This window comes from Chlamydomonas reinhardtii, chromosome 1, assembly GCF_000002595.2.
Source record: "Chlamydomonas reinhardtii strain CC-503 cw92 mt+ chromosome 1, whole genome shotgun sequence".
NCBI lineage: Eukaryota > Viridiplantae > Chlorophyta > Chlorophyceae > Chlamydomonadales > Chlamydomonadaceae > Chlamydomonas > Chlamydomonas reinhardtii.
In genome coordinates, this window is record NC_057004.1 from 7,486,151 (window position 1) to 7,510,896 (window position 24,746).

At 63.7% G+C, this 24,746-nt stretch overlaps 5 protein-coding genes across 5 annotated transcripts; 3 read left to right on the forward strand and 2 right to left on the reverse strand.

Moving 5' to 3' along the window:
- Positions 1-802: 802 nt before the first annotated feature.
- CHLRE_01g053850v5 (uncharacterized protein) lies at positions 803-5,847 on the reverse strand. Its single transcript, XM_043059012.1, has 4 exons — positions 5,584-5,847; positions 3,931-5,121; positions 3,451-3,786; positions 803-3,216 (listed from the first exon to the last, which is right to left on the reverse strand). The coding sequence occupies exons 1-4, from the start codon at positions 5,656-5,658 to the stop codon at positions 2,131-2,133; spliced, it is 2,688 nt and encodes an 895-aa protein (XP_042928926.1). The 5' UTR covers positions 5,659-5,847; the 3' UTR covers positions 803-2,130.
- A 170-nt stretch (positions 5,848-6,017) lies between these two features.
- On the forward strand, positions 6,018-11,529 carry CHLRE_01g053900v5 (uncharacterized protein). The gene is made up of 14 exons (XM_043059013.1): positions 6,018-6,262; positions 6,406-6,534; positions 6,729-6,914; positions 7,071-7,242; positions 7,472-7,552; positions 7,794-7,866; positions 8,064-8,201; positions 8,438-8,582; positions 8,781-8,898; positions 9,147-9,320; positions 9,446-9,534; positions 9,793-9,898; positions 10,130-10,527; positions 10,727-11,529. Exons 1-14 carry the CDS (start codon positions 6,230-6,232, stop codon positions 10,985-10,987), a joined length of 2,103 nt encoding a protein of 700 aa, XP_042928927.1. The 5' UTR covers positions 6,018-6,229; the 3' UTR covers positions 10,988-11,529.
- A 98-nt stretch (positions 11,530-11,627) lies between these two features.
- On the forward strand, positions 11,628-17,599 carry CHLRE_01g053950v5 (uncharacterized protein). The gene is made up of 6 exons (XM_043059014.1): positions 11,628-12,155; positions 12,467-12,573; positions 12,782-13,059; positions 13,370-13,548; positions 13,756-14,146; positions 14,273-17,599. Exons 1-6 carry the CDS (start codon positions 11,976-11,978, stop codon positions 16,327-16,329), a joined length of 3,192 nt encoding a protein of 1,063 aa, XP_042928928.1. The 5' UTR covers positions 11,628-11,975; the 3' UTR covers positions 16,330-17,599.
- Positions 17,600-17,658: 59 nt separating this feature from the next.
- CHLRE_01g054000v5 (uncharacterized protein) lies at positions 17,659-21,837 on the reverse strand. The gene is made up of 8 exons (XM_043059015.1): positions 21,418-21,837; positions 21,149-21,229; positions 20,750-20,976; positions 20,085-20,502; positions 19,623-19,862; positions 18,924-19,388; positions 18,529-18,762; positions 17,659-18,317 (listed from the first exon to the last, which is right to left on the reverse strand). The coding sequence occupies exons 1-8, from the start codon at positions 21,592-21,594 to the stop codon at positions 18,243-18,245; spliced, it is 1,917 nt and encodes a 638-aa protein (XP_042928929.1). The 5' UTR covers positions 21,595-21,837; the 3' UTR covers positions 17,659-18,242.
- A 100-nt stretch (positions 21,838-21,937) lies between these two features.
- CHLRE_01g054050v5 (uncharacterized protein) lies at positions 21,938-24,573 on the forward strand. The gene is made up of 4 exons (XM_043059016.1): positions 21,938-22,261; positions 22,406-22,468; positions 22,642-22,755; positions 23,067-24,573. The coding sequence occupies exons 1-4, from the start codon at positions 22,007-22,009 to the stop codon at positions 23,163-23,165; spliced, it is 531 nt and encodes a 176-aa protein (XP_042928930.1). The 5' UTR covers positions 21,938-22,006; the 3' UTR covers positions 23,166-24,573.
- The last annotated feature ends 173 nt before the right edge of the window (positions 24,574-24,746 follow it).

Here is a 24,746-nt window from a genome sequence, read left to right on the forward strand (position 1 = left end):
CCACGCTCATCCTGGACGCAGCACATTAGCGTAGCAGCCAGCCGCGCACCGCACCAGAAGCAACAAGACGTTGCATATACTGTGCACAGCTTTCCATTACCGTACTGCATGAACGGTAGGCCGCCTGGGGTGCAACTGCTCGCTCAGGTGACAGGAGAGTGCGCTTGACTGAATCGGCCCTGCGTAGGAAATCCGAAAAGTTGCCGGTGGCCTCTGGTTGTAAGGGTGGGCCGGGTACCCTGCCGAGCCAAATTTGGCTGCGTGCGCGGGGGTTCGAAGCTGGCTGGGGCGGGTCCCCGCGGCAGTCCAGATGCCTGGGCACGGCAGCTTAGATGCCTGGGCGGACCATCCCCGCCAGTCGAGATGCGTGGACATGGCAGATGGCACCCCAAGTTGCCTGCGCAGGGCTACCCAGCAACCTCAGATGCGCGTGCGCGGGGTTCAGGTTGCCTCTGGAACTTAGCTGCCAGACCAGACCCACCCCGCCAGATGCCTGCGCTAGGCAACTTTCCCACCCTCCGTTTGTTTGTGCTTATTACGGCATAACGTGCAGGTTTGAGGCCACATGGTGCTGCTGTGGGCCCCTGGTTCCGCTTGTGGGGTGCTTCCCAAACTGCAGGATGAGCTACCGAAACCCAGCGGATCCCTAGGGACGACGACTGACCCCCAAGGGGCCAAGCTGGCGGCCCAAAAGTTTCGCATTATGCCACCACAGACAACGTAAGTACGTGCGCATTGCTCTCTTAGAGCTCTGACCCCTAACCCCTCTGGATGCGAGCTACAAAGCTGGAATGGCACCAAGCAAGAATATGGTTTACACGAGCTCGATTGCTGCAGGAGTTGGTCCATTCAGGACCTTTGAGCCGACCCCGCAAGAGATCCACCAGCCGCTCCCTCATGAAACATGAACGAAATCAAATATGATTGTCCGTAATCTCAGCTCAAGTACTGCTCGTCAGTGACAGTTGACGCACTCTCGCGCACTCAGCAGTCTACCCACGTTCGTACCCACGCACATAGCACACGTGGGTGCTATGGCACGGTGCTAGGCGGCGCTCTCCCCGATCCCTCCTGTCAACTCCCTCTTCACAGCTCTCAGCCAGCTGAATGCTGCACATGCACAATGCGAATACCACACATGGCAGCCCTTTGGTGCAACAGCCGTACTGACCCCCCGCCGCCTAGCCATGCTTTCGAGCCCAAGAAACAAAATTGCACGGCATCGGCCAGCGCCTGCTGATTACTACCCATGGGACCGCTGCGCTCCACCGGCAACTGTCCACTCGTCACTCGACGCACACCCAGCTCACACAGCTACTCAGTCATCTCCCTGCTGCTATGCAGGAGGCGAGCCGGCCAGGTTTCCTCACCGCCACAACGCCTGCCTGAAGCCTCAAGCCGCAGGGGCCTACCACAGCTATGCCCCTGCGCTCTGGGCCATTTCGCAGCGCCTAGCTACCACTCGCACTCTTTCACTCACTTGTACGCCTACACTGACATGAATGCATGGAAAGTGGTCGCACTTGGTGCACAACCACTGTCTCAACGCGATAAGTTTTCAATGACAGTCCTTTCCAGGTTCGAGTACAGCGCGCGTAGCTAAGCAGCAGCTGCCGCTCCCGCGCTTGCAAGCACGATAGGACCTGAAGGAGGAGTCAGAGCGTCAGGCATGTCAGGAAGACACAAACAATACACCAACAACGTTACCGCCGTCCGCTCAAACGCCGCGCTCACAGTGCGCGTTTTATGCACATGCGGTACAAGTGCACGCGCAATGCGGAAGACGACAAACAGAAACCGGCCCGAAACATGGCGCCAACACGGCACCAAGCCACACCTCGCCGCGAAGAGGATACAAAACAGAACACGGGACCTTACAGCCGCACTCAGGTGAAGACGACATTCGGCGTAGGTATTACTACTGCCTCAGCGTGACACGAAATGCGCCGACACCCTTGCTGCTTTCCTGTGTACAGCAACACCACGTTGCTGACGCCTCGCTCCGAGCTACAGACTAGCCTACCTCCCTGCCAAGCCTTCACCACCACCACCAGCCACTCCCCTTTCAGCTGCGTGTTCCCTACCACGGCCACCATGCGCATGTGCGGGCGCCTTTCCCGTCAGCAGAGCTTACAAGCCCCGCGCCGCAAGCACGCTCAGGCTGACTGCGCCGCAGCTCGATGCTGATGCCAACAGCGGCGGCAGGCGCAGGGCCTCCGCTGCCTCCGCCGGCTGCCAGCAAACAGCGCTGACAAACCCGGAGGCACCAAGGCCGTTGCCGCCGCTGTGCAGGCCTGCGCCTACGCTCTCGCGCTGCCCAGATGCCCAGCTCGCGACCACTGGCTGCTGAGGCAGACACGCGCCCACGCCGCCGCCGGCGCTACGCGCCAGATCCAGCGTCGCAAGCGGGTCGGACCACGAGGTGTGGTAGGCAAAGGCGCGACTGCACTCGGAGCCGCACGCCACCAGCCCGTCCGGCCAGCGCACGCTCAGGCCGACAAAGTTCTTCTCATTGCGGTGGCCGCGGAACACACGCGCCGGCTCGCTGCAGCTGCGCGTTGCGCCCACGCCAGCACATTCCCCGTCCGCAGCAACGCCCGCCGGCGCGGCCTGCGCAGCGCGAAACGGCAAATCCCGCCCACCGCACGAGCCGTCCGCCGACGCGTCCCAAGCAGCCGCGCCCGTCCCTGCGCCCGAGCCCGCGCCCGACAGCGCTGCCGCCGCCGGCGAGCTCATCTCCGCCACCAGCTGCGGCACCGCGTTCCGCAGGTCCCACAGCGCCAGCGAGGCGTCCGTGGCCGCCGTCACCAGCCGGTCGCCGCCGAGGAATCGGCAGTAGCTGGCGGGCCGCGAATGGTGCCGCAGCGCCGCCAGCGGCCCGCCCGCCAGCCGCCGCAGGTCGTACAGGTACGACACGCGGTCGCTGCAGGCCAGCGCGAGCATGTGGTCGTGCTCGGGGCTGAAGTCCACGCAGCACACGGAGGCGCGCGGGTTGGGCTGCAGCGTGGCCACGCACGCCGCCAGGCCGCGGCCGGCCCACAGGCGTGCGGTGCGGTCATCCGCGGCGGAGGCGGCCAGGTGGGGGCGGCGGCTGGAGTGCGCCACGCTCCAGATCTTGCGGCCGCCGTGTGCGTCCACGTCTGACAGCTGGTGGCCTGAGGCGATGTGCAGCTGCAGCAACACGCCGTCATAGTCTCCCACCGTCATGACGCCGTCCTGGGTATGCGGCAGGGTGGGGGGTAGGACGGGAAACGACGGGCATGGTTAGGTACCCCGAGAGGGCGCAAGGTGATTGATAACGTGCCGGCAGGGTCGGGGAGTGCGTTGCAAGCGGTTGGTCACGCTGGCGGGTAGGCGGCGATGTGAAGGCTTGCACGTCAAGGCCGCAGATTTGAAGGCAGGCCACTGCTGCACAGCCCTCCCATGCCAGGCAATTATGGCTTGACTCACCATGAAGGGCGACCAGGAGATGCAGCTGACTTTGGAAGGCATGCGTTGCACCACCGCTAGCAGTCCCTCCTCGCCAGCATCGTCCTCGCCCTCATCCGACGCCGCCTTCCCGCGCGCCGCCGCCGCCTGCTGCCGGGCTTTCCGGATGCGCCGGTCATCATCATCGTCATCGTCATCCTCGTCGTCGTCGTCGTCGTGGCTGTCACGCAGGCTGCGCGGGCTTGACTGCAGCGCGCGAGCGCCGTTGCGACCGCCGTCCGCGGCGTCCGTGAGCAGGCCGAGCTCGTCATCGTCCTCCAGATCGCCAAAGAAACTACTCAGGTTGTAAAGCCGGATCTGCAGACAGATGAGAAATCAGCACAGCGCAGCACGACAAGTACATATAAGTCCATGGCGCAACAGACACGCCAGCCTTGGGCTTGCGACTCGCAACCCATACAACCCCATGCCGGTCGCGGCAGGTTAGACCTCCGGACGCACCTGTTTGTCCACACCGCCTGCCGCCAGCAGCCGGCCATCCGGCGAGAACTCCAGGGCACACACAATGCCGGCGCCAGCAGAGCCGCCGCTGCCGGAGATCCGGTGCGCGGGGCGCCGCGCACCGCTGCCACTCCCGGATCGCCCATGTGGCCCCCCCTGCCCCGAGGAGGTCGAACAGCCGCCGCCCGCTGACAGCCGGAGCACCTCCTGCAATTCCGCAGGGGCCGGGTCGTCGCGGCCACGCCACTCCGGCCGAAAGGCCCAGCCGTCCGGGAACTGACTCCCGGCCTCGCAGCCCGCCGCGCTGGTGCTGCCGGCGCCGTTGGAAGCGGGCAGCGGTGGTTGACACCGGCTGGGCTGCAGGTGATGGTCGGGCTGCACGTGCTGGTCCAACGACAGAGACGACAGCCCGGGCTCCACCTCACTGGCGTCACCGCGAGCGTACGAAACCGTGTGCCCGTTGGACACAGAAGCAGCTCGCCGCCCCAACCCATCACTGCCGTTCGCTAGCGGCATCAAGACGACGCCGTTGGATGGCAGAACCCCGTCAACCGCCACGCCGCTTGTTGAAGATGCGTGCAGCTGCAGCGCTGCCCGGCCGTTGTGGCCCTCGCAGCCGCCCTCACACATTGTCCGGCAGTCGTGCTCTGCGCCCACACGCTGCGCCTTCCCGCGGCTGCCGCCGGACTCTGGTGATGTCCTCGCGGCCGCGAAACCCGCCACTGCCGACAGCTCAGCCGTCGCCGTCCGCTCGAGGGCATCACTGCTGAGCGAGCCATGCTCCAGCCTTGCGGTGCCTGTTGCTATCGCTGTGGCGCCGGCGGTCACCAGCGGCAACGTGGCCGACCCCGCGTGAGAGCCGGAATGCGACCCCGTCCTGTGCCGCTTGGCTGCGTTGATAGACCCGCACGCAACTGCTGCGGCGCCGCCCACCGCCGCCAGCAGCGCTGCGCCCTGCTCCGTGCTGCTGGTTTCTAGCAGTGTATTCAATGACGCCAGAGCGGCGCCGTTTGCGGAGCGCTTGCGGAGCAGCGTCGTAAGCTTGCCGGCGTAGGCGTTCAGGTGGAAGGGGCTATTGGAGCGGTACTGACAGAACAGGCAGTCGCTGCTGTCGCAGCCGCCCGTGCTAGCCATGCCACCGGAAGTGTTACCACTCGTTCCTCCACCCATGCCCGCATCCGCGATCAGCTCCTGTGGCGATGGTGGGAGCAGGCAACGTGGCACGCGTAACCGATCAGACTGGACTGGGCTAGGCCACAGCAAGGTGTGCCCAAAGCTGGCGGCATACGCAATGCAAGATCCACGCAAGATGATCTATTTCAGTCTGTGCCAGATGTGCTGTGAGGCGTCAACAGGGCTGGCGGAGGGGAACCCTGAAAGTCGTGGCGGTGACCAAGGCGCGTTGGTTGGAGGGCGTCCACACGAGCTGTGGAAACGTCTGGCAAACGCGTACACTAGGTTTTTACTGCGCCATCGCCATAACCTGATAGTCATTTAATTTAGTTGTAGGTTGGTGTAGGCGCAGTTTTGTAGGCGACGCTGCGAGTGGTTCGGCCACGCGTTCGCCGAGGAGCCACGCCGCGACACCACCCACCCATCTTAGCGCCTTGGAACCCGTAGCAGTAGTCGCATTCACAAGGTAAATTAGCTTACCTTTGACAGACGTGTCAGCGCCAGGCAGACGCGGTCCCCTCCGCCCGCGAGTTGAGAACAGGGCAGCGGATTCATCGGACACGCGCGCGACCAAAGTGTTACGCGTTCCAGACGTCGGCATACGGATTCCTTAGCAGCCGCTCAAATTAAAGACTGCTCTGGTTTGCGCCCCAAGCGCCAAGACTCAGGCTTCAGAGTTGTGGCCACAGGCCTCAGCTAGGACATCCTGTTTGCATTGTTATTGAAGCCAGTTGTTACGGCTAGGAGATATGACTTAGGAGGCGCAAGGGGCGGGAGTCGACTTCTGTGTTCTCGCACACATTTCATAACTGCGATCGTCTGGGGATTGTGTCCAGGCACGGAGACGTGTTACGTGCTGGGCCGTAGCCAAGGGGATGTATGCTAGCATAATTTAATGATTGAGTAAAGTAAAGCTCCCACGGTTTTTGCTTTGAAGGCTCGGACATTCGTTCTGTGCTAATACCAGCTCGAGACAATACATATCGTAGACACACACATGCCGTAAAACAGGTATCCTTACTATGCTGTAACTGAAGCAACTCGGGCTCAGCATTCGGCACCTGTTGCAGGGCTGGGCCTCGCGGCGCCTTATACTTTCAGCACCAGTGCTAAGCATATATATAGGATGGACGACGAGGCTCTCGCGCGGATGCTGCAGGTGAGATGGCACCTCCCCCTCGTTGCGCCGTGCACCACTGCTTGCCCCTGCACGCGTGCAAGTTGCATGCGCCGATGAATACTCTGTCCCCGCTACCAGCGCTGCGCCAACGCAACTGCCTGTCTCACAAACGCGTTCCTTAGGAGGAGGAGCTGCGGGCGGCGCAGGCGCTGCAGCAACAAATGCAGCTGCAGGGCGATGCCGGGCTGCGGGGCGATGGAACAGGCGCCTTTCAGGCCCGCCTCCGCGGCATGATGGAGACAGCTCTGGGGGTGGGTGGTTTCGGGTGCTACCCATGCGATGGGTAGAGATGCATGGGTAGCTTGGGGCCTCCGTGTGGCAGCACATGCACGCAAGCTGCCTGTACCTGGGCGCCAAACATACCATGGCAACCACACACCCCGCTCACAGCCCGCAAGCCCCAACCCGCTCCCTGGGCCGCCCACTCTTGCCTCCTGCAAGACAGTGCGAGGACCCGGGACTGCAGGAGCGCGCACGTGCGATGATGCCGCTGGCTCGCCTGCGCGCCGCGGCGGCGGAGGCTGCCAACCTGGCCAGCCGGCTGGGCGGCGACGTATCCGCCGCCCCGGCCGCAGAAGACCTGCTGGCCCAGCAGCTGCTTGGATGGTTCAAATCTGATTTCTTCACTTGGGTGAGTGGAAAGGAAACGATAAACAAAAGACGATGCTTGGTTTGGGGTGCTCCCATTGTCAAGCTGGCTGTGCTCGCAACGCCTCCACCTGCCCTCCTTCGGCTTCTTCCGTAACCGCTGCCCGCATTGGGCTTCTTCCGCCTTCCGCTGCAACAGGTGGACACGCTGCCCTGCCCGCGCTGTGGCGGCGGCGGCACCCGCGCCGACGGCTCCCTGGTGCAGCCGCTGCCTGAGGACCTGGCCCACGGCGCCCAGCGCGTGGAGCTGCACCGCTGCGGCCGGCCCGGCTGCGGCGGCAGCGTGCGCTTCCCACGCTACAACAACCCGGGTAGGTTGGGTGTGCTGGGACGGCCCGGAGAAGCGAAATGCGGACACCAGCGGCTTGCGGGTGATAGGTCACGTCATTGCACCGTGACGGTGTGTGCTCTGGCCGCCCGCCTACCGCGGCCTTGTTGACCTGCACGCCAGCTTGGTAGTATGCGGTATGCGCGTGGGGCCTGTTGCATTGGCTGTGCCATGATCACAAAAGGATTGTGTGGTGGTGGTTGACACCGCAGGCAAGCTGCTGGAGCCGGGCTGCCGCCGCGGACGTTGCGGCGAGTGGGCAAACGCCTTCCTGCTGTGCTGTCGGGCGGCGGGTGGGTCGCTGCAGATGCAGATGCTGTGTGAGGGTGCGGGGTGCGAGGCGTGCATAACCGATTGTTGACACGGTCCGAGGCGCAACGGCAAGAGCGCCTGGGAGCGTGCGGTCTTGCGGCGGGGTCTTGCAGCTACTGTCCGCTGCAACTGCAGAAATCACTGCAACATTCACTGCGTCAACGTGCGCACAGGCCTCAGATCCACTGCCCTGCGTGTTGCGTTTCCTTGCGCTTCTTATAGGACTCACGGCGCGCTACGTGAGCGACTGGTCTGACCACGTGTGGACTGAGTACTACAGCCACCGGCAGCGGCGGTGCGTGGACATGGTGCATAATTTTGGCCCTGCTGTGCAAAACACAACCCGGTCCATGCGGGGACCTGCCTACTCATTGGGCGCGGGCATATACCGTACCTCGTGCCGTACACCCAGCCTCTTACCCCTGTTGGGCGTTGCTCTCTTGCCTGCCACATTTTACCGCCACCTGCCCGCCTCAACCCCTGGATCCGCAGCTGGATCCATCTGGACTCCTGCGAAGCTGCGTACGACAAGCCGCTGCTGTACGAGGCGGGCTGGGGCAAAGCGCAGAGCTATGTGGTGGCGGCGGGCATGTGGGGCGCGGTGGACGTGACTGCGAGGTACACTGCCAAGTGAGTTGACGGCCACAGTGCTGCGAGGGCGTGGCGTGGCGTGCCATGTAGGGCTGTGGGGCGCCTGGGTGTGCCGGGCTGCTCCGGCTGCTTCAACAAAGCGGGGGCTCGGGCTGCTTTATCTAGGCTAAGGACAAAGCGGGGGCTCGGGCTGCTTTATCTAGGCTAAGGATGTCGGTGTCGGGAGTTTCGAGTAGATGGTGCTGGGTGCTGAGCTGCATGTTATGCTCGCGCAGGTGGCGCGAGGTGCGGGCGCGGCGCACACGGGTGCCGGAGCGCTGGCTGTCGCGGCAGCTCGGCGACATGACGGCGGGGCGCCGGGCGCGCTGGCCGGGGCCCAAGCGCCTGGTGTGGCTGGGCCGCGACGTGGAGGAGCGCGTGGTGAGTGGCGCAGCTGGGGCGGCTGGGTTGGAGCGATGGCGGAGCATGGGTGCATTGATGCGTGGGGGACTGGGGGTCCTGGGGAGCTGGCGGCTGCCGCAGCCCTGTGACTTGATCGTTTGTGTCTAGCTGCGGTTTGGGTCTGATTTCTTCGGTGTGTCGCCACGTGACCGTGTGGTAGCTGTTGCATTCCTGCAGGAGCTGCTGCGGCAGCGGCTGGGGCTTCCCGCTTCACAGCCACAACCGTCGCAACAGCAGGCGTTGCCGGGCCGCCAGACGGGTTCTCTTGAGTGGCGGCAGCAGCGCGGCGAGACGGGTGCGTGCTGGACGAGGCCGCAGTCCTAGCGCTTCCAATACCGTATGTTTACACGGGGAACCCGGCAGCACCTAGTGGACTAGTTGCGTGTGCTCCTGCCCCCCGGTGGTGAACTGGGCCATAAAGGGTAGGCTCGGGCTTGGATCCCCCTGGCTGGTTCTGGGTCCTGTTTAGTTGGGATTGCATGAAGGACCCGCCCCGATCGATGCCTTGCGCCTGTGGTACATGCGCTGCTCGCACGCCTGCAGGTGTCTCCGCCTCGACAGCGGCGGCGCACGAGCCCAGCCCGTACAGCCTGGCGGCCGACACGCCGGGCTCGCAGCTGCCTGCCGTGTTCGGGCGGGCGGGGCGGCTGGCGGGCGGCGCGTGCCGAGCGGCGGGTAACAACGGGGCCTTGGAGGCGGTGGAGAAGCTGTTTGATGGTGGGTGCTTGGAAGGCATTACTGTGTGCGCAATGCGTGTTAGCCATCTGAAATCAAGGTGGCGTGACAACGGATCATATGTGAGCCATCATACATACGGTAAGTGTTGTTCCCCACGCCGATAGGCCGGGTTACGACCAAGTGGCTGGACTTCGGCGGCGGTGGCGAGCGCGGCAGCTCTTGGGTGGAATACCGCATTCCGCTGGACCAGCCGGTGAGCTTGATGGGTGGGTGTCTGCCTGCGTTTCTTGCACCCAAGTGCTCGCTGAAAGTAAGGGGTGGCTGCATGTATGGCGTATCTGAGTCCGTCAGTGGACCAGGCTTGCGACACGGGCGTCCCTGCATGTCTGCCCCGCCCTGCTGGCTCATGCGGCTCCTCATGGGAGCCTGCTGTCTGCCATACATGCACGTGCACACATACACACACATACACAAAAGAATGGACTATTTGTCGTTATGCTTTCCTACACAGGCAGTGGTGCTGACCGGCTATGAGCTGGTGTCCGCCAACGACTGCCCCGAGCGTGACCCCGCGGCCTGGCGGCTGGAGGGCGTCAGCCAGGCAGATTTCGAGGCGGGTGCGTGAGCGCGCTAGGCGGGGTCGGGGCCGTGGGGCATGGGGTATGTGGAGATTCGCGCAGGCGGGTCCAAACCGGGTTTGCAAGCATTGTGCTGCTGGTGTCACACGGCGTATCACTACGCATACTCTGTAGGCCGACCAGGGAGCCAACACCTGCGACCGCTGTCGTCGCCATCAGCCTTCAATGAGTTTAATCCGCATCCTTTTGGCTGACCCCGCCCCAACACAGGCCGCCCGGAGCAATGGCAGCTTCTGGACAGCCGTGCCGGCGTGCGCTTTCCGGGCCGACACATCCCCATGGCCTTCCACCTAGCAGCTCAGCGGCCGGCGCCGCCCTGCCGCCGCCTGCGCCTACACATCGACGCCACTGCCGACCCCCGGGTCGCCAACAGCGTCCAGCTGGCGTGCCTGAACCTGTACGGGCAAGAACCGGCAGCGGCAGGGGCAGCGGCTGCAGCCGGGGCAGCGGCAGGGACGGACGGGGCCTCAGGGCAAGGACAGGGCCCGCTGGAGCGGCTGCGTGCGGCCGGGGCCGGCGGCAGCGGTGTGGACGCGGCGGCAGCGGCGCTGGCGGTGCGGTTACTGGAGAACGTGTGCCGCGAGCCGCAGGAGATCAAATTCCGCAAGGTGCGAGAGAGCTCTGGTTCTACGCTAGTTTGCTGAAATCTGCAGTCTCGCGTGCCTGCTCGGCACTCGACAGGGCCAACATTGGCCCCCTAGCCGTTTGCTATCGCGTAAGCCCTCCATACCACCACTTCAGCGCTAATCCAGACACTCATACGGTATGGCCCTTGTCTGCCACCAATACCGACACACACGCACACAGGTTCGCTGTGCCAAGATCGGCGCCATTCTCTCGTGCACCCCGGTCGCCGACGTGCTCATGCTGCACTGCCGCTTCCGGCCGCTGCTGCTGCCGGCGGCGGCGGAGCCAGCCTCTGCGGCGGCAGCGCAGCCGCAGCAGCAGCAGGGCCCACAGCTGCCGGCCGGGGAAGACGTCTTCCTTGTGTTGGCTGGGGACCTCAGCGGACAGAACCTGGCGCGTGCGGCAGAGGCGCTCGCCGTGTTGCGGCCGCTGGCGCGGTAGTACGGTAGTGGCAGCGCAAGGACTGGTGATACATGCAGTGGTGGTTTCAGAGCGTGCGGCACGGCGGTAGCGATGGCTGTGAACCTTGCGTGGCGTGCTGGGTTGTGTGGATGGCAGTTGGTCCATATGCTTGGTTGGTGCACACGCAGACCACGGCACTGCCCAGCAGCGCCTCCGCGCCTGCACTTCATTTACCTGGATGCCCGGGTTCACCCGCATGCGTGGCATCTGTTTCAACCCCTCGTGGCGCCTGTTGGAAGTTGGTGTGGTGCGGAGAACCATGAAAGGCCTTGTGAGCCGGCGCAGGTCCGTGGCCCCAGGCGAGCCACGCACGGGGGAAGCGACCCGCTGTGGCGGTAACCCCAGGGCCACGCGAAGTCAAAATAGCCATGAAAAATTGCCATAGGCCTGAAGTGGTGCAGGGTCATTTACAGTGGCACAAACTTGCCATCCAACTGGGGTTCAGGCCAACAGCAGACGCATTGAACTCGTCTGGATGGCATTGCATCATATTAAGCAACATGCCTCGATGCTATTCATCTATGCTCTGAGGTCAAATGGCGCGAGATGGCAAAACCACAGACGGCGCGGCCCATTCCTCTAATATATTCACCCTTCCTGCCGCGTTACATACAGTGTAGTGCCGTCTTCCGTTTAGTGTCATCAATTTTGTTTACCGCTGCAAGTTTGCCCTAACCACCAACCACGGCTCGCTGTTCCCGACGACGCGCTACGCTGGCTGCGAGCAGCAATGTCGAAAAGCAGCTGCTCACTTCTATCACGGAAGGGCATAGCGGGTGCGAGGGGGCACAAACTTTGCGTGGTCGCTCAGGCCGCTCCGTCAGGACCAGCAAGCTCGGCGCCAGGCCATACGAGTGAGCGTCGGCCCACGGAAAAGAGCTTGAAGAAGGGGCAGCAGGGCGATGTATCTTGCCGAGCTAACGTGCTGGTTCAAGCACCAGCCGAAACGCGGGTGGCAGCGACAGCGATGTTCGAGGCTGCAACCCTTCCGGCGCCCCGACCGAGCCCCACCACCAGCAAGCCGGCCGTCCCGCGGCCGCAGGCCCTTCCACTAGAGATTGTAGATGTTGCTGTTGTCGGTGCCGACATTGCGGGACTGGTAGCTGCGTTGGCGGCAACGAAGGCGAACCCGCAGGCTCGCGTGACGGTGAGCGATTGGCAGGCCTCTGATACGATTATGTCCATTTCTGTTGTCGTGATGTTATTGGCACATGTGCGCTGCGGGTGTGGTGTCGCGCGACTTTTCGAGTTCTCCACGTACGCGAGCTCACACGACAAACGCGCGACGAGCAATCGACCTTGCGTCATTCCAATAGTATGGTGGCCTAGCTTCATAGCCATTGCAGCGCCATGCTGTCGCCGACTCGTCGCTGCCAGCGCGCCCTGCGCAACGTGCGTCAACTGCCCAAGGCACCAACTGTCAGTGCTGAGATCTCCCTTGCCTCCACGCACTTGCAGCTGTTCGACACGGCCTCGGAGCCACCCGCCGAGAATGACGGTGGCGTGTTGCTGTCCGTCAATGGCCTGCGTGCGCTCAAGGCCCTCGACGCCGGACTGTACGGCAGGTGGGTTGTACTAGCTACTAGGTCTTCCCAAGAGGTTCTCCAATATTGCAACAACAACGCGCCCACCCCGCTCTTGTCACTTACGGCCACCGCGTCCTGCCGGCCACCGCCATCCAAATGCAGCATACGAACTGTCCCTTCTTTGTAATGTCGCAATCATACTAACGCACGAGGACAAATGCATGCGCCGTTCTCTTGTGAAACGCAGGCTGGTGACGGAGCTGACCAGCAGCGTGCACGAGTCGTTGTTCTTCGACATGGAGGGCCAGCTGGTGCGCCGCACGCCGCTGGGGCAGCCCGCCGGAGGCGCCGCCGGAGGCGCCGCAGGCAGCAGCAGCCGCGGCCAGCGCATTACCTCGCGGCGCAAGACGGTCGTTGCGGCTGCCAACGCGGCGCGCGCCGCCGCGGAGCCTGACCCCACCTCGCCGCCGCTGCTGGTGGGACTGCACGAGCTGCGGGAGGCGCTGCTGGACGCGCTGCCGCCTGGTGAGTGATGAGCACGACTGGAATGTACAGCATGCTGCAGCTTAATGCATGGGCTCCTAGGGCGGGGCTTTGCTTCATAGTAGACATGGTGGAGTAGGAAGAGGTCATCATGGGAGCGCTGCGTTGCCAGTTCGCTTTACAAGAGCTCCTTGTAACTTGCGCGGTTTGGTAATGGTCGGCAGCCAACTGGGGGGAGGGCGGTTTCCCTTCGGGCAGGAGATGGTTCCCTCCTGACCTGGGTGCTGGGCACCCTTGCTTGGTTGGACTGTCCCATCTTGTAATGTCGCATTCTTGTCACGCACAAACACAGAGGTGGAGGTTTTCGGCCGCCACCACTTGCGCGACATTGAGGCAGCTCCCTCAGGCGGCAGCAGCACGCTGCTGCACTTCGCGCTGTCGCCGTCGCCATCGGCGCCCGCGGTGCGCACCGTGCGCGCCAAGCTGGTCATCGGCGCCGACGGCCCCGGCTCCGCGGTCCGCAATCTGCAGGTGAGAGGGAAAAGCCAACAGCAGTCGCTTTCGGGAACCAGATTGAAGAAGGAGAGCCCAAGGAAGGAAACACGCAGGGCTGTGTATGCGGTGCGGTGCGACGCAGTGTGTGTTTGATGAGAAGCAAGCGGAAATTCACTAAGTATACGTCGATTTCAAACGCTAATGATGCTACGGCTTCGGTGCTCATATGTTTCTCTCTTGCAGTTCGACACAGTCATGAGCACGGAGAGCAGCCCCGCCGCCGCCGACACCACCACCGCCACCAGCAGCCCCAGCGTCAGCGCCGCGCAACAGCAGGCGTCGCCCACGCCGGCTCCGCCGGCCCAGGCACAGCAGCAGGCCCCTGCACGCATCGTGTGGCGCGGCCGCTTCACGCTGCGCCCCCGCGACCCGGACTGTGCGCGCCTGCGCAACTTCACCACCGCCACCCGCACCTGGATCGACCTGCGTGCGGCGCCCGGCACGGAGCGCGTGGCGTGGCTGTCGCCCGCCGGGCCCAACACCTTCGTGTGGTCCGCCAGCTGCCCGGTGCAGCTGCTGGCGGGGCGGGGCCTGCCCGAGGCGGCGCCGCAGGGCGTGGCCGACTGGGGCAAGGGTGAGCGCTGCTACACAGCACATGTACAAGCACATGCCGCGGGATTGCGCAAGTAGGCTTGACCGCATTACTTAAAGACGCTGCTGGTAAGACCGGCTCGCTCGCTCGCTCTTTACCGCGCTGCAGATTCGCCGTACTGGCGCTGCGTGGCCATGTTTGAGGACTTCCCGCAGGACTTCTTCAGCGCCATGCGAACCACGGCCGCCGCCGCCGTCGTGGAGGCCGCCGCGCCGCGCACTGCGCCGCCCGCCGCCACCGCGGCCGCCGCCGCCGCCCTGGCGGCGCCCTGGCAGTGGTTCTCCGGCGCGGCGGCGCTGGTGGGAGACGCAGTGTACGGCAGGGCAGGCGCCTCGCTTACGGTTGATGACGTGGCGAGTACGGCGCTGAACCTGGTGCTTGAGGACGCGGCGGTGCTGGGCGCGTGCGTACGGCAGCACGGCATGACGCAGCGCGCCATGGCTGAGTACGGCCGCATGCGCGCGTCGCGTGTGAGTGGCATGCTGGCGCTGCCGCTGACGTCACCCGAGCGCGTGCGGCTGCGGGATGCCGTGTTCCTGCCCCAACAACAACAGCAGCAGCAGCAGCAGCAGCAGACCATGCCGGCTCCGACGGCAGCGTCCGCTGCCGCGCCAGCTGTCGCTGCCGCGCCGACGGCTGCTCCCGCTGCCGTCGCGCCGGCTGTGCAGGCACCTGCGCCGGCTGCCCCCGCCGCGGTGGCAGCTCCGTCAGCGTCTCCCGCCGCCAATGTGCTAGTGGCGGTCGCCGATTCCGCCACTAACCGCGGCGTCGCCTCGCCGCCGGCCGTGCCGCAGCCGGCCATGACGGACCTGAGCCGGCCTTCCGGCGGCGCCTCCCGCACACCTCGCGGCAGCATCGACCTGCCCGCGCAGGAGCCCGGTGCCGCGCCGTCGTCTCCCATGTTCTCGCGCCCCTCGAACGGCGCCGGCCGCGCCGCTCCCGACGCCACGGCGGTTGCGGCTGCGGGCGCCGCCACACCCGTGCCGGCGACTGATGCCGCCGCCACAGTGGCCCCTGCCACCACCAGCGCCAGCGCGAGCGTGCCAGTGGCTGTGCCGGGGTACTCCGTGGCCACGACGCCGGCTGCGGTGTGGGACGTGCTGCTGGGCCTGCGCCCAGCCACAGCCGCCACCGGCGCTGTCCCCTCTGCCGCCGACGCATCCGCGGCTGCCACGGCGGGGGTCGCCGGCGATGCGGAAGCGGCGGCGCGGGCGTACTGCTCCCAGGGCACGCCGGCGGCGGTGTGGCAGGCACTACTGCTGTCGCCTGCCGCGGCGCACGACACGCTGGCCTCCCACCCGTACGATCCCTCCGAGTCGCCCTCGCTGGCGTGGATGGCGCTGTTGGGCCGCGCGCCCGCCGTGCCCAGCCCGGCGGCGGCCCGCGCCGCGCCCTCACCGCCCGGCTCGCCCGCCCGGCCTGCTGTCGCCGCCAGCCCGGTCGCGCAGCAGCCCGCCAGGGCCTCGGCCTCGGCAGCGGTGGGAACCAGCTTCATGCCGGCGGCTCCGGCGCCTGCTGTGCCTGCAGTGGACCCGAAGACGCTGCTACCCAAGCCCGTGCTGAAGAAGTCGCCCCCGGCACCACCCAGCTCTACGCCGGCGGCGCCTCAAGCCCCGTCCAGCTCCACTGCTCCTCAGCAGCCGGCGGGTGCGCCCGTCGGCACGTCTTTCAAACCCGCCCCTGAAGCGCCTGCCCCTGCTGCCGCGGCGGCGCCTGCCGAGCAGCAGCAGCAGCAGCAACAGCCGGCTGCGCCGGCGGGTTCGGGCCGGACTCGCCGCTCCACGGCCGCTGACGGCAAGGCCCGCGGCTCCACGCGCCGAGAGCGCCGCCCCGCGCCGCCCGCCGCGCCGCACGCGGGCGGCAGCGGCCCGGCGCCGCGCGCGACCCGCGGCCAGGTGCGCGCGGTCAAGGCCGCTGCGGCGGCGGCGGGGGCTGCCAAGGCTGCCGTCAACATGACTGTGCATCTGGGTGCTGCGGCGGCGCTGGGCGGCGCTGTGGCCAGCGCGGCGCACGGCATGCCGGTGGACGCCGTGATGCACGTGACGCACGGCGCCGTGGCGCAGGTGGCGCAGGTGAGCGCGTTCTGGGACGAGCTGAACAGCCTGACACTGGCCTCCTCCAGCCTGAGCAGCATGGACGTCAGCGGCAGCGTCGACCTGGCGTAGAGGGCTCCGGCAGTCTGGTGCCGGGCCGGCTGTGTGGTCTGGGTGGACCACCTAGGCTCACATGGCTGGCGAAGCAGAGAGCGCGAGGATGTGAGTTGTTGGGAGAGGGTGCGTGGAAGGGCGCCTCGGCCACTGCAGCCACGCACTCACGAGTGCGGAGCGGAGATTTGCAGGAGATGGAAAGAGGAGTAGGGGTGGAATCAAGAGGCGGGAGTTGCCAGTGGAGAGTGCACAATGCTACGAAGAGAAGAGAGGATCAGAGCACGTGCCAGCAGGAGCAATAGAGGAGGGTCATCCGCCAGTTTCACTTCTGCGAGTGATGCGTGCATGTACGCCTGACTGCATAGAGGCAGCAGCTGAGGGGGGCGCGGCAACTCTCACTGCGAAGGAACACAGGCACGAATGCACGTGTCTGCCGCTTGTACCATAAGACTGTTTCTTTGGTGTCTGTGCGGCACCGCACGTGAGTGCTCTGGCAGAAACGCAGAGTGCGGGCGGCTGGCACACCATGTGGTGGCCGGACATTCTGCTCGTACATATAAAGCTGCTGGAGAGACGGGAGTCCCGAGCGAAGAGATGTACTACACAGCAAATGGTGGCTTTGCCAAGGATTGTTTGTCGTGAGGAAGGTGATTGCGAGCGGCGGTCTGCGAATTTGCGGATCCTGACGCAGGAACAGTTGGTGCCGTTGACAGGACATGATGCTCAAGAGAGATCCAGGAAACGAGATTTGCATGACAGGTCTGTCACCGACGTGGTTTGGGTGCAGGTGGATTTTGAGCTGCAGATGAGGAGAGGACCGGCTATTGCGTATCACGCGTACAACATTGTAAGTAGAGTCCAAGTAAGGGGGAGAGGATATTAAGCAGAGTTTGCGCAAGCATAGGCTTCAGGCGTGGCGCACACGACGTGTATCGTTGCGTACGCGTGCACGTGCAGCATGTGCTGTCGTGCATCCGAAGGGGCAGTGTGCTGCTTGCGCCCCTGTTGATTTCGTAACGCGCACCGTACCAAAGGTAGGCTTTGCAGTATTAAGTGTTTGCATGCGCTTCAACGAGTGGCTTGGTCCGCGGTGCCACAATACAAACCACGGTGTGGATCTAGGGAGGTATAGAGCAACGGGAGGGCCGCAGCAAAGGTGTCCCCTGTGGGCATTTCGTCATTTGATCGTGCGTCGAACAACCTGGTTCAGTGGCTCCCTAAAGGTCATGGGCAACAAGGACGGGTGCCGGTGGGAGAAGGCCTTGCTCTACTGTAATAACTTCTGCATGATCATCGACCTACATGTCTTCTAAGATGATGGTGGTGGGGTTACTTCTGGTACTGCCTTCTGCCGGTACTCTCTTTCAACAGCGCCAGCATGGTAGTTGCCAAGGAAGCGTGCGGACCGCGGTCCGCGGGCCTCTAACTCTAGTCTCAGCAGTCAGGCACTACGCATTGCACACTACCGTGTTGCATGTACATGTGGCACTCACACTTGACGCCCAGCCCACGGTCATGGAGTCATGGAATGCCGGCGCGCGCGTCTACATCGTCTGTTCATGTTGTCCCTCCTTCTCACCACGGACTGATTTTGGCAACACCCATCGCTACACCTCTATGCGCCGCCTGCCCACCGTAGCCAGCGGGCCAGTACGCTAAATCCTACCCTCGTTGTCACACAGCCCTCAACATGCAACACACCACAAGACAATCTCTTCCTGGCGTCATATGCGCTCGCATTCGCGTTAGAAAGCACTCGGCTCACACTCAAGTCGACAATCGCTTTCGCAAGGTCCCGTACCCATGCATGCACGTACAGCCCGCTGTTCCATTGCTGTGCAGTCCCACAATCCTGACAGCAGCCCTGGCTGCCGTACCGGCTCCAACTCTCAGCTCCTGATGCCCAATGCACGGCCCTCTGCTCCTGGGGCTCATGCCTCACCGCCCGCTGCCACCAGCGTTACGTACTTGCCGTCCAGGGCCAGGCCGCTGTTGCTCTTGCGGATCTGCAGAAAACATCAATGAAAGGGAAATGCTTGATGAGCGAGTTAGCGAGTGAAAGCACGCACATGCTCATACCAGCATCCCATCGAATCGAGTGAAGCGCCCAAATGCCTCTTCGCCCCGGCGGCCCCGTTCCATAGCACATGGTGCCTTTGCATGCGCCACCACACACCCGCCCGCCTGCCTGTCCCGCGGTTCTCCACAGCTCCTCACCTTGCGCTCCAGCACCTCGCGCACGCTGTTCTCACACCACGGGCTGCCAGCCGTCGCGCCCGCAGCCGCATCCTCCGCGCCCGCCTCAGCCCCGGCCTTCTTGCTCTTCTTGTCCTTCTTGTCCTTCTTGCTGTGGTGGTGATGGCGGTGGTGGTGGTGCTTGCGGTGGTGCTCCTCCGCCGCCGCCACCAGCTCCTCCACCACCTTGCGCAGTTTCATTCGCCGCTCGGCCGACTGCAGTCGAGAACATGAGGCGCATCGGCAGTGTCTAAACGAGGCGTTCCTGCATCCTTTTGACGGACGGCTACTCCAGGAACAGGCGCACCCCAAGGCAGGATCCAGCCCCTCCCCTGCTTGGCCTCACGCCGCTCCCCGTCCCCTTGCCACCAACCCACCTTCTTCAGCACCGTCTTGGCGAGCTTCAGCCATTTGGGCGGCGGTGCAGCCCCGCCGTTTGCGCCCTCCGCCGCCTCTGCGGATGTGGCCGCGACGGTGCTCCCGGGCGTCTCATCTGCTTCTGCTGCTGCCGCTGCCGTCTTCTGCCTTTTCGACTTCTTCACTTCCCCGCCGTCCTCAGCGTCTGCCTCGGCCTTGGCCTTCCTCCCCGAGCCCTTGCCCTCCTTGTCCTGCTTCTTATCCTTCTTGCCCTTCTTCTTCCCTGCAGCAGCCCCCTCGTTATGCGGCTGCTCCTGCGCCTCCTCCTCATCGTCGCCGAGCTGCTGCTTGCCGCCCTCCGCCGGGTCGCCGCCTTCTTGGTCGTTCTCCTCTCCAAATGTTTTCTTGGTGCCCTCCCACTTGGCGCCCACCTTGATCTCCGCCTTGCCCAGACCGCGCCGCCCCACGCGCTGGAAGTCGTGCGCCTGGGACCATTGCCATTGGAGTGACGTGGGGCAGGGCGCACAGGGAGGGCGTGTCGTCAGAAAAGGGCAGAGAAGCCCGAGCACGGCGGCTTACGGGCACCATCCATTTGGGCTGCTCGCAGCACGCCTGGACGCCCGGTCAAATCACAAACCTAGGTGGGCCACAGTGTCATTCGACCGTACCATGCCGATTCCTGCCCGCCCCCGCATCTGTTCCTACTTCGCCTGCCTCACCCGCTTGTACAGGGCTTCCTGGTCGTCCTCGCAGAAGCCCTTGCGCTGCCCCGCAGCCACCGCGGCCGCGCCACGCAGCGCCACCACGCCCGCCGCCGCGTCTGCGTCCTGCTTGGCGGCCGTGGCCTGCATGCGCGCCTCGCGCTCCGCCTCGTCCTCCAGGCTCTCCATCAGCCCCACGCTCACAAACATCTTGGCGCCCCACCAGCCCTCCGCCGGCGTGGGCTTGAAGGTGGCAAACTGCGGTGGCGCGTACACGGCCGTCAGTCTTAACGCGCAACACGTCAGTGCGGGCTTTAGTGGTGCAGACGGAGCAGCCGCCAGGTGGGGCTGAGCGCCCATCATCACCCGTAGCCGGCACTTTGGTGTCTCACCAACGCGTGCAACTGCTGGGCATGCTTAGGCGCTGACAGCCTGACAGCCTCGTCTGTGAACCATGCGCCCACAACGTAGCCTACTCACCATCTTCGCGCGTGCCTCCGCCGCGGCGTCGCTGCCCAACACAACCACAATCCGCTTCTTCGCCGCCGGTGCTTTGCCCGCCTCAGCCCCCGCGCCTGCTGCTGCTCCAGCGCCCTCTTTGCCCGCCTTCTTCTTGTCCTTCTTCTTGTCCTTCTTGCCCTCCGACCCCTTCGCGCCCTTCTTCTCGCCTTTTTTCCGCCGCCCCGCGCTGGCGTCCGAGTCTGAGCCACGCCCGCTGGTGCTCGGCCCGTCGCTGTCGCTGTCGCTGTCGCTGCTCGACGAGTCCGACGAGTCCGGTGCAGCCGCCCGCACCGGCGCCGCGGGCAACGGCGGTAGACCCAGCTTGGCACGCGCGCGGTTCGCCTCCTCCTGCTCCTGCGCCCGAATCCGGGCCATCTTTCCTGCGCGGCCACCCCACCTGCGCACATACCGCATGCACATAGCGCACACAGCGCAGCGCCGGACAGCATCATCCCAAGCTCAAGGCAACATGCCAGTACAGCTGGGCCTATGCTTCCGTGCGGCTGATCTACCGCAACACCTGTCTCTTGCACGCGTCCATGGCGCTGCGCACGCGTGCACTGTCCTGGCCTACTTCAGCACGCAGACCCCGGTCCTCGTGCCACATGCCTCCCCCAGGCCTTTCCATCCCGTGCGCTTCCCACCTGCCCCAGGGGTCCTTCGCCAGCTCCGCAGCAATTTTGAGTTCATCCGCGCTGGCGCTCGCCAACGTGCCGTCCCGGTGCACAACCACAGCGCCACCCTTGCCCTGCCGCGCACGCTTGCCGCCGCGGCGGCGGCCGCTGCTGTCACTGTCGCTGTCACTGCTGTCATCGCTGCTACTGGCGGACCCGTCACTGCTGCCACTACTGCTGCTGTTGCTGCTAGTCTCCTGCAGGCAAGATTCGGGGCCACTTAATGTCTGCCATGGACATGTGGGCCTTAGCCCATGCGGCTGTGATGCGGGCATCGTCCTGTCTTCGATTCTTCCTGGGCCGTAACCCCAGCCCCGCCAGCGGGCCCTACCCAGCACCCGCTCCCCGCTCCCCTCCAGGGCGGCTCACGTGGTTTATGTTCTGAATGGCCGAGTTGTACGCATCATCCCAGTACTTGCGATCCCAGTTCCAAGATGCGTCAGCGCCGACCTGCGGGGGAAGGGACGTGGGGCAGTCAGCGGTGCGGTGGGTGTGAAGCGGTGGACCCGTCACAGAGCTGGCTGGTTGACACTGGGGCAGCTGCTTTTACGGCATTGTTGTGATAGCGCCATACATGCTCACGGCCGCTCGGCACGCAAGCCCTGCGAAAACATCGGCGGCGGCGACGTGCAACTCACTCCGAGCACGTCTTTTTTCTCCTTGACCTCAATGGCCTCTTTCATGCCACTCTTGTCTTTTCCAAGACCCTGGCCTTTTTGCCAGCCCATTTGCTCCATCAGCCGCTGGCCCAGCCCTCCAAATGCCGTCGCCTTGTGCACGCCGACACCCGCCACATATCCTGGCGGGAGTTTCATGTTGATGGCCTGCTAAGAAAATACTAAACGCTTCAAATTGGACGTTGGCAACTGAAAAGAAGGGTTTTCCTTGACGGCCGCGAGCGACTTATCTTCGGTAATATTTTGATGTTACTTATTTGCGCACAACATAAGCTTTACTGTGCCGCGGACCTCGTCGAAGGGTCCAGATGGCAAAATGCTTCTGAATATGCGCAACCAGCTCGTTAATAGAAATATTTGACTCGTCGATTTCACTGATGCGTGCCGCCAGTGTGTAGACTTAAGGACGGAGTTGTTTGCTGTGGGGCCAGATGGTGCGATGGTGCAGAAAAATCGTGTCGCTTCCAGCCACGGTAGAGAAGACTTTGGCCGCCTTCTGCTATTTAGAGAGGAAATTTGTATAGATTGCGATTGCTTGAGAGGTAGAACGATGCAGAACGTGTTGTTGCAGACCCGGTCTCTTGGGGCGGCATGCCCTCGCGTCGCTGGTTCGACACAAGCACGCCGGCTACGGCCAGTATGTGCGCTTTCACTAGACCGGTCAGGAGCTGATGGCTCTGGGCGAAAGCCCCGCAGCGTCGAGGTGGCAGCGAGCTCCGCCCTTAGTCTACAACAAGTCCAGCTGCAAGTCGCAGAATCGCTGGTAACCGAGGAGGCACAATCAGCATATGACGCGGGCTATCAGGCAAGTCCTGCAACAGGGGTCTCTGCAGCTGCATACGGCTCCAAAGAGCGACGACTGCGCGCCAGGGTTCTGCGGCACGAGCGGGCTCCGTTGTCTGCGGTGCGTACCTGCCTTGAACTCTAGCATGGAAATGATAATTCGCAGGCGGGGCTAGCGGCGGCACGGAAAGCCCAGGAGTCGAAAGCCGCGCCCGAAGCGCCCGCGCCGGTGAGCAGGGCGGGGTCGTTAAAGTGAACCGGTTGTCCCGCCGCATGGTCATTCTGTGCCAGTGACATGGATATGGCTTGATGCGCGTGGGCGCGTGATTTCTGGTGCAGGCCGCGCGCGAGTGTTGTTTGGAATGCGGTCTTACTCCGCCACTGCGCCGCTGCTCTACGCAGGGTGTACAACCAGTGCAGGACAGCATGTTCCGCTCGCTTGTAAAAGCATTCTCCTGGCGCTTCTTCTCGACGGCCACGACGATTTTCCTTACACTCACGTTCTTCAACGCGTCAGTAAGTGCTGCCGTCGTTCTCGTGTCTTTTCAATACGAAGCGCACTGGTGTGCAGGCCTCAGGTCGTCATAACAGCGACCGGCCCGCCGACTCGCAAAGATATGAAGCGGTCACTGGTCAGCGGTCATGTCACACGTCACCGGGGTGTACTTGCGCAGCGACTCGCGAATGCTAATGCAGCAGTGCGCCAGGTCGCGTTATGGGCAGTTAATCGCGCGGGGTAGCTGCGTCCGACGTCAGCGCCCGGGACCTCCAGCTGCTCACGGGCCTATGTAACCTCTGCTCTGACCTGCGCCCCTGCCGCCCCGCAGCTTGAAGACGCGCTGGAGATGGGCGCAGCGGAGTTCGTTTCCAAGTATGTGCTATTCCTGATCCACGAACGGCTCTGGATACTGGTCACGCTGTTCTGAGCAGCTGGGCTGGCCGGAGGCATGAGGGCGGTGCCGTTCCTGGCGGAGCGCACCGCCACCGACAGCGCAGACGATAGCCGGCAGGCTACAAGCAGGGCGAAGAAACTACGGAACAGCAGCGTTTGTGGAAGGAGGAGAGGGCCTGCCAACTTGGCCCCAGCCTGGCAGCTGTTTTATTACCGTGCGCCACCAGCGCGTCACGAGCGAGCATTTCGTTAAGGGCTATGTGTGGACGTCAGCAGACATGAGGTGCGGAAGCTTTACGAGTGTGCACGGGAACAGCGGTCGGGGCTGCGGTGCGGGGTAGCTGAAGCGCTCGAGAGGCGAGGCGCGCGGGAGGAAGGGGAATCGAGAGAGGAGGTGCAGTTATTGCGGGTTGACGTGCAGCACAGTATCATCAAGGAGATTTCACACTAGAGGGATTGTTGATGATCACAAGTTCTTGACAGTGGGCCCTGGTACAACACAGAACAGAGGGCGGCATATTTGGAATGCACCGATCAGAGTACGGAGTTTCGGTGTCTGTTTGAGCGCGTTGAATTGAGGCGTGCCGAGGCCACAGAGGGATCATATGTACAAGTATTTGCAACTGGCATGAGTTGACGTGGCTGGTGTTTGGACTCGCTACGCGCTTGCCAACTAACGGAGGCGTTAGAAGGCCCGGAAGACTCCTGAATGATGATCGCCTTGGTTCCCGCGCGCGTACAAGGTGTGTGAGTGCGGTTGACGTGGTTGCATCTATGTGCTACGTATCACCTGAGGTGCTGCGTTGATGTGAGTGATTTCGTTCGTCGTTGGTTTGCATGTCGGTGCGCGGTGTCCGCGCGTTTTGGTGCTCTCATGGCCCGTGCTTGACCTGCGTTGACAAGGTGGCGTCAGGCAAGACTGGTGCAAGACAGAACTGGCGGTGTTGACAGGAACGGAAGCAACACGACTGTCGATGGACGCAATCAGCATTACAATAATTCCTAGCACTCAGATTGTCGTGCGTGGTGTCAGGCGGAGGCCATAGGGGGCTACAAGTACCCTGTATACTGTACGTCACATCCTTGCGTGTCCATGGGCGGCAATGGTGCATTTGGATGGAGTGAGGCCAAGGCAAGCGCACGCTATCGCACACTGTTTGTTTGCGGTGTCGGTGCGATCAGGGGAGGCAAGGCGGCGACAGCAAGCGGCGAGGCGGCGTGCACGCCACGCACCGACGGCTGTTGATTGACGGTGGAGTGAGACTGGCGTTCGCCAAACTGACTTTGGTAGGGCTTGGCAAGATTGATTATTACCGTAAAGTATGCGCTGGGATACCGCATGGATAAGGGACGCAACATGCATCCCCGCCCATACGTGAAGGGGAGCTCCAAATGAATTGGGTCTGGACCTGGGATGAAACGGAATGTAAATCACTTGCAGCCGAAGCATCTTGGGCATCGGGTTTGGCTTTGTGGTCTTGTGATGGAGGCGCGCAGCCAGATGATGTGTCCGCCGGAAGATGGCGCTGTGCCGCGGTGCCGGCCGGGGTCCCATGCTCCCAGCTGCGGGACAGCAGGGGGTTAGCTGGTGATGATTGCTGACGCCAGGCCGCCA